The sequence below is a fragment of the Geospiza fortis genome, unplaced genomic scaffold (genome assembly GCF_000277835.1).
Source record: "Geospiza fortis unplaced genomic scaffold, GeoFor_1.0 scaffold104, whole genome shotgun sequence".
In the NCBI taxonomy this organism is placed as follows: domain Eukaryota; kingdom Metazoa; phylum Chordata; class Aves; order Passeriformes; family Thraupidae; genus Geospiza; species Geospiza fortis.
The window spans coordinates 1,288,254-1,296,095 of NW_005054325.1; the positions used below are offsets into that span (position 1 = coordinate 1,288,254).

The following is a 7,842-nucleotide window of genomic DNA, read 5'->3' on the forward strand; positions in this document are numbered from 1 at the left end:
GGAGGCTGGAATTTCTGCAGATCTCTAAGATGTGGCTAGATCAGACATCAGTGATAGATATAATTCATTCTGCACAGGCAAGGAATCAGCTGGAAACCTCTTAAGGTCCCTTCCTAGTCTGTTTATTCACAATTACAGAATCATGAAACACAAAAAATACTGCAGGGAAGGAAGGCTGATAGTTAGCTTACGTTGCCACAATGCCTATTAAAGTGTTCTTGCATGTAGTCTACATAATCCCATGCTTATTACAAATTAATTTTGCCAAAGAATGGAATTCAAAGTTGTTGGTTCTTTTTAAGGAAAATTAAAGGTTATGCCAATAGCAAAGTTATTCACAGCAACAATAACTTTGTTATGGAAATACCACTACATCAATACTCACAAGCTGACCTTTAAAATACTTCAATTTTAAATGCTGGACTCTTAAGATTTTCTCCTGGATTCTTAAGATTTTTTCCCCAAAACTCTCACTATGGGATAGACATCAACATGCATTTTATTTTTGCTACAAAAATTAGGTGTCCTATCATCAGCTTCTCCCAGTCACTTTAAAATAGTGACAAAGAATTATTCTATCACAAAAATTGTAACAGTGTTAATTCAACTTTCAAAATTCAGCCCTGTTATTTAGTAACATACAAACGAGAAATATTATTTCTTAAACTTGTCTTTAAAGCAAAAGAAACAGCAGTCTTTCCTTTTCATGATTCCACAATCAGTTTAATGGCTGTGAACAGATCCTGCTGCTGCCGAAATGTCCAGTACTTCCCTCCCCCCATAACAAAGGTGTGGATTCTTGCTCCTTCTCTTGTGCTGGCACAAATATTCAAGCAACTGCATGGGAAAACTAGGCCTGCAAATCAATCCAGCTGTAAACTAATGAAGAATAAAAGGGGATAATTCTCAGTTTTATCCATCTCCAAATTTTAAAAATCTAAAATAATGTTAAAATAGTTGAAACAACACAGGTGGTATGTTTGCAGCAGAAGGCAGAATGATTCCACTCAGTGCCAACTTGATAAAACTGCTCATGGCATTAAAGCTTTAAACTTAGTTTCCAGGGCAGGGATGTGGAGACAGAAGACACAGATTAGCTATATAGTGAGAAGCGTGAGGACAGATCTGTAGGAAAAAAATTTCAAGGAAAATAACTTTTCCCTGAAGAAAGTGAACTAGCATGACAGATCTGCCTACAGTCCTGTAGACAGAAATTCCCTGACAATCTTTGAAATCCAGCATTGTCCAATCAGTTTATGAATTTGAACTGCAAACAGATGGAATACTGGATTAGGCACAGTCTCTTTTGTAGAATCATTTCCTCAGACACTGAGGACTTTACTGCTAAAATTAAACATTCACCTAAAGCAACATAATTACACTGCCCTCCTTCCCACAGAGTCTCCCCTCCTTGAAACTTATTTTGCTATGGGTCAACAGACACCATCATGACCATCAGTTTAGCAAATGCCAAAAAGTACAAACACAAGAGTCATGTCTGACTTGGAAACAACTGCAATACCTTTGATAAAAGGTTTGACTGACACAGAGCTAACAGTCAAGTTTTCAGATGTGAGAAGTCACAGACGATGAAAATATTACAGGTTATGCCCAAATCAATATTGTCATGGTTCAGATGACCTTTACTACCATAGAAATAGAAATAAGTTAGATTCTGCTATTTACAGTCTCAGCAGCAATTACTGCTTTATCACAGAAAGAATACAAGGTGGACATGCTGGCCTCAGAATTCCTAATCAATTTATATTAATTAAAAAATTTAACACCTATGAAGTCTACCCAAATTTTTTGTAACTCAGATTATCACCATCCAACACATTTCTAATCTGTTCTTGAATTAACATTCTCCAATACAGAACAGTTTTTTGAGCAAGGGTATAAACCCTTTCAAGGGCTTTCTGTACCCAGTAAATTTGTATGATAAATGAGAGTAGCATTCTCAGAGCTTCAAATAGCCTAGAAACATAACATAACATGCAGCATGATTGATACACACTTCAGATTTTTCTGAACTCTTATGTAAAACCACATATAATGCTAGGGATTCAGCAATAAAAAAATATAAAGTGCATCTTTGTTTACAGATTTAAGTCTGTATTTCAAATGGCCTTGCCTAGAAAATGCAACACATGCAAAGAAAGTATTTTCCTTAAGCTAGTTGCAAGCTGCGTTGTCTGTATCAACATAACAGACTGTATGTATGAAAAATAACCAAATTTACAAAAGAACTTCAAGGCATATCTATTAAATAGCATTTTACTAACCTGCTTTCTAATGTATTATTTTAATGTGGAGGAACAATAACCACTGTCTTCATATTATTTACCAATACCATATTAAAACTAAAAACAGCAACAAAAACCCACCAACCAAAAAGACTCACTACCAACAAACCAAAACCTGAAGTAATTGTTAGATAAGAACCCTTAACTTTTTCATAAATAGAGCGTATCTCTACAAGTCAAAAGCTAAAGTAAAAGTCTCAACTGACTCTGCAGCTCTAATAATAAAGGCTTTTTTTTCCCTCTTTTTTCATTACTTTTATCCTACAAGCTTAACTGCCAGTATCTTTCACAAAACAGCATTTTCATCAGAATGGAAAGATAATATAAAAGCTCTATATTGTCTGCAAGGGTCAGCTTTTCCTTATTAGGTTTTAAGTAGCAGAAACTAGTTCTGCAAAGAAAACATACTGTAATTATTGTACTCAACAGGTAGCTTCAGTAATCAGGCCAAAAGCAACACAGTGGTCATGTCATTCTCAAAAGATCAGCATTTTCCCATGCTTCTGCATAACAAATGCGTTGCAGATTAATTGAAAGCGTACAGGCCATCTTAGAGCCCAAATTAATCCGAGCATTTGATATCCCCTTCACTTCATATGGAAATGCCATTCAATGGCACCACTTTCATAGGGACAAAGTGTTTTTTGATAACAAGTGGAATGTAAATCTCATGAGAAAGAAATCAATCCAGCCCAAAGAACTCCAGAGTATTGATCTATGTGCATTATAATTTCACAAGCTTGAAGAGAATTTGTAAGTTAAAGGGGAAATGATTACAACCACAAAACAGCTGCTATATCACAAAGTTTTTCTTTTAACTGTGCTATGAAAGCAAGAAATAAGCAGTTTCTGAAGTTAAAAGTTATATTGGTTGAATTAAGTCTCCAGTTTGTTCAAAATCAAAGACAACATTTGCTTTAATTATGTTTTTCTTGCAAATGGAAAAACTCCTTAAAGAGCTGAAGATTTGCAAATAAAGTTCACACCATTCAGATCTGATCAACAAGTCTATTGTTTAAACTGAAGTTAAAAGCTGTAGAAAAGATTTTTACAAAATCATTTTTCAAGTACACAGAACTTTGTCAAACCTTCCATATTTGCTTCTGCAAAGCTGGTGAAACTTTTTAGACTAAAGAGTAACAGTTTGTGATGTAGCAACAAAAATCTATAGAATATAAAATTCTAAAGCTGCAAAGTAAGAGATGGAAAACTTCCTCTCACAAAAATGAGATTAATCCTAACAATGCAAGACAGACCAAAACCCCTACTGAGTATGGGGGTTTTTGTTTGTTTGCAACATGTAAAGTGATTTTGAACACAAACACTCATGGAGAATCCAAAAGAAATCGGGGCCCCCTGAGCTTGGCTTCAGAATAATGCCTAGTCTTTTATTGTGTTCATCTTTCTGTCACAGCTTTGAGAAATCTACAATTTCATTTAAAGCACAAAAAGAAATTCTAGATGTTGAAGCAGAGATTTCACCCTCACCCAGATGCAGGTATGAGGTACTGATTTCCATAAAAATAGGGTGAAAATTTAAGTTCTGATTAACCGAACAGGTCTCAGACTGCTTTAATCTTACATTACACTTAAAAGAACCCTGTTTTTCTTCTGGAAAAAGTTTCAGTTGTTTCTTAAACATGAATACACTAACACAAAAATTGTTTTCTAACATGATCCTCTCCATTTCAAGTGTGAAGGCATCAACACACAATTGTATCTCAAACCAATACTTCACACCACATAAAAACACTGTAATTAATTCTACTACACAAAGTAAATACTGCAGGTGTGGCAATGCAGTAGCTTCCAAGTTTCCTGCATGATTTTTGGTATGATTCTAGGTAACTTTATCAACTGCAAATTGGCATTTCAAAAACTCAACTATTTTGTGGGCCCCAGTAAAAATTTGTAAAGTGCTATCATAATGAGAAACCATCAGAAAGAGTAACTTACACCAATTGCACATCCCTGATTTTTATCAATTACAAAGCCTCAGCAATGCTCTCAGCCCAGATGAAATCTCCCTACTACAACGACACTCAGAAATTCTTACTCAAGAGGAGGTTTCTATCCAGCCTAACTGGACCAGTAAATAAGATACCATAGGATTCACCTCCCTTCCACATCTTTTTCCCTACTTCATTAAGCAGGCATCTGCAGTTTTCCTATGGGAGTATCCTCTGTCTCCTAATATCCAACTGAAATTTCAAGCTTCTGCTAGAATCTGATGCTCATTTTTTCATTATTTTTTCCATGAAAAAGGAAAATTATCTGCTATGATGTTCTATTTTAGAGAACACTAATGTGATTAAAATGCCTGCAGGTATAAATGCAAGACCAAATGGACTCTTTACTGTGTCCAAATTTAGTTGAGGAAATCAGCAAAGCAGAAGTCATACTCCCCTAAAGCCTCTTAGTGAAGACTTTCCTTTTCACACATCTATATTAGCAGCAAAGTATGTACAGAGCATAGCAAAAAAAAAAAAAACAAAGAGAAAAAAAGAATCCATCGTGCAATTTCCTTTCTCTTTTCCTTCTCAAAAATCCATCATAAGTATGACTCAAGTAATTTAAAGAACAGGTTTGAAACTTTCTAGGCTTGAAAGCTAAGATGTACCTCTCAATTTTAAAAAGCAAGCAGGAGCATGAAATTTTGCAATCTTCAGCACTAATGACCATTTCTGGTGACATTCTCTTACAATTTTTAATTAATTCCAACATAAACTCACCTTGCAATTGCCTGTCTCTATCCAAACACTGTAAATTCCATGTCAGGGTGAAGTCTTTACTGCTCCGCCTGCCTTCATCAAACTTACAGCAATATAACCACAGTAACGAATAACCACTACTACTTACAGAGCTGAACTCACATAAAAGTATATTGTTTGAAAAGTATCTAAACTTTAAGACATGTCCAAAAGATTAACAACTTCTTTAAATACTTATAAATGTTTTTAACAGCTAAAACATAGGTCTGTACCAGAAACACTGCTTCCAAAACCCATTAACATATACAAACACTACTTCTGTAAACTTTTTCTACCTTCCTTCCTTCTACCTTCCAAACACTTAACACCTGTAATAAAATTAATAAACCATGAGGTTTTGTTAAATCATTATATAAAACAGAAATCAACACAGATCATGTTTTTTAAAGCTTTCTAACAATTATTTCAAAAAACTGAAAGTGTACAAACACAGCTTTGCTTAGGTAAAACAACAGGCCTCTTAATGCACCATGAAAACCAGCTGAGAAGACTTCTCTCTAAATCTGTTCTAAAAACATCTGCCAAAGAAACATTTGCCATTTAAATTCCCTAAAAATGTTTCACTCACTTCACTTTACTCATTGTCAGATTTTATCACTCCAAATTACAGAAAATGGAAGATCCTTAATAATCCTAACAGCAGTTTCACTACTTAGAAGTTTTGTTAAAAATTCATTGGAAAATTAATATTCCAAGATATTTGCATACAGCAGAGTTTGGCACATAAAGTTTTAAGAAAGAACCAAACCACAAGAGTTAATTCCAGTTGTAATTCACTCCAAGACCATCAGTTAAATTTATATTTTAACCATTAAAGTTGAAGGGTTGACTAATCATTAGTTGGTGAATTTGCTTTTTCCTTACAGCAACATCAATAAATTTATATCTATTGTAAACTTAATGCACTAATATCCGCAAAAGTGAAAAATTTAACCCCTCTACCCTAATGTAGCTTTGAGTGAAGTGAGAACCAGGATTACATGCTAAATTATGGACCTCAGATTAATACAAGTTTAGCTCATGATCCCTCTTGCAAGTCAGCAAGGCAGACAGGAGAAGCACAACAATCATCATCAGGTCTTCAGAACTGCTTTTAACAGCTGGCAGTGTCCTTGTAAGGAAAATGCAGGCAAAAAATAAAATTCACGACAAGCAAATTATTCTGTGTTCCACACTCTGCACATATCGCACAATACAAAGTTAGCATTTATTTAATTTTTTTAAAAACTTTAATTAGAAGTAGTAGTGTGTGACAAACCTAGTGCAAAGGAACTTCCAGCCACCGCAGATAAACCATTCTAAGCCTCTTCTTCTCTGAGAAATTCTGGCTCTTGGTAAAGTATGGTAATCACTCTCATCATTTTCAAAGCCTTCTTCTGACATCATTAGTGGCATTTCATCCAAATGAGAGGACTCATCTTCCACTTGATACCTGGCAAAATGAGATAAAAGCACTACATAAATAGCCAGTACATCACTTTTTATTACTGGGAATTTCCTAAAATAACCAAGTTAATTTTTGCTTTATGGAATTTCATTAGGGAGATATTTTCATCTAAGTATCTCATGCATTTTTGTTAACACATTATCAAGATTTTAGTTAAAATTGTGTAATACAGCAGAAAGCCTGCAATCATTGTCAATCATAGTATAAATAATTCTAGGGAAATTCTTAATTTTTATATAATATGTGCATACAAAGTTGCAACTTCCTACTTTTCAAAGGATTCTTTGTAAGATTTTGTTAGGTAGAAGTTACTTTGCAAAGCTTATAGCAGACACAAGTGACTGAGTTTTCATGGAAGTACGAACTTTTTATTTCCACTGTGCTTTTTCAACCTGCTTTCCTGACGTATTTTGTGTGTGCAGGACTTTGAGCCTCACTTTCTACACCACTCATCAGAATCTTGGTTTTAATTATGAAAACATTATAGTTTAATTCTTATAATTCTATACAAAAACATTCAGTGAGCCAAGAAGATTTGCCTGTGGGATCTGATGCCTTGAGAGGCTATCTAGAACAGAGGCTAGACAGTGTTAAGGGAATAAAGTAGGTATTTATTAAAAAGGCCTTCAAAGGATACACCTTGGGCTGTACAAGAGCCTAGCCAAGGCTACATCCACCATTGATGACAGGTCACATGTTTTCACACTTTTATAAGTTTTGGTCCATTTACATATTGGAGTTAATTGCCCAGTTACAGCTTCAGGTTATGAAGTCCCATCCTCCCATGCTCCTCAATTCACTGTTGTTTACACTTTTTGGGCCTGAAGCTGCAATGGTATCCTTGGTTCCTGGGCTGGAAAAGGATTCTTTTGTCTAACTAAACTGTGAAGAGAACTTGCTAACATTTTATATGAAATTCAGAGTTATATACTAATGCAGCACAGAATCTGGAACATATGGCAGGTAAAACTTAAGGCATCAAACCCAGGGAAACATTGGACTAACAATGGTCCTTTCCTCCCCAGAAACTATTACCCATTATCTCAATTTTACACAAGTGGAATGCTTTTTAAGCTAAGACAAAACACTGGAATATTCAGTAAGAAAATTCCTCTAAGTGAATGTAAATTGACTAACTTACTCCTAACTTACTCCATACTTTTATACCTTAGGGAGGATGATTGAAAGAAGATGCACTGTTACTCAGAATTAGGAAGTTTAATTTTTATGAAACTGTATTTAAAGTCATCTCTTACAAGGTGAATCCCAGGACGGTCTCATTTTCTCCCCAGCAAGCTAATCCCAAACCATTTAAAAA

The 7,842-nt window shown here is 34.8% G+C and overlaps 1 protein-coding gene across 2 annotated transcripts in view; it reads right to left on the minus strand.

Moving 5' to 3' along the window:
- The window catches only part of ATP9B (ATPase phospholipid transporting 9B (putative)), a 138,786-nt gene extending 132,278 nt beyond the window's left edge, over positions 1 to 6,508 (minus strand). For both annotated transcript variants that reach the window (XM_031056999.1, XM_005420957.2), the window contains exon 1: positions 6,336 to 6,508. In XM_031056999.1, the coding sequence (XP_030912859.1) occupies positions 6,336 to 6,472 (137 nt within the window). In that variant the 5' untranslated portion in view covers positions 6,473 to 6,508. The remainder of the gene's footprint in view (positions 1 to 6,335) is intronic.
- Positions 6,509 to 7,842: the final 1,334 nt, after the last annotated feature.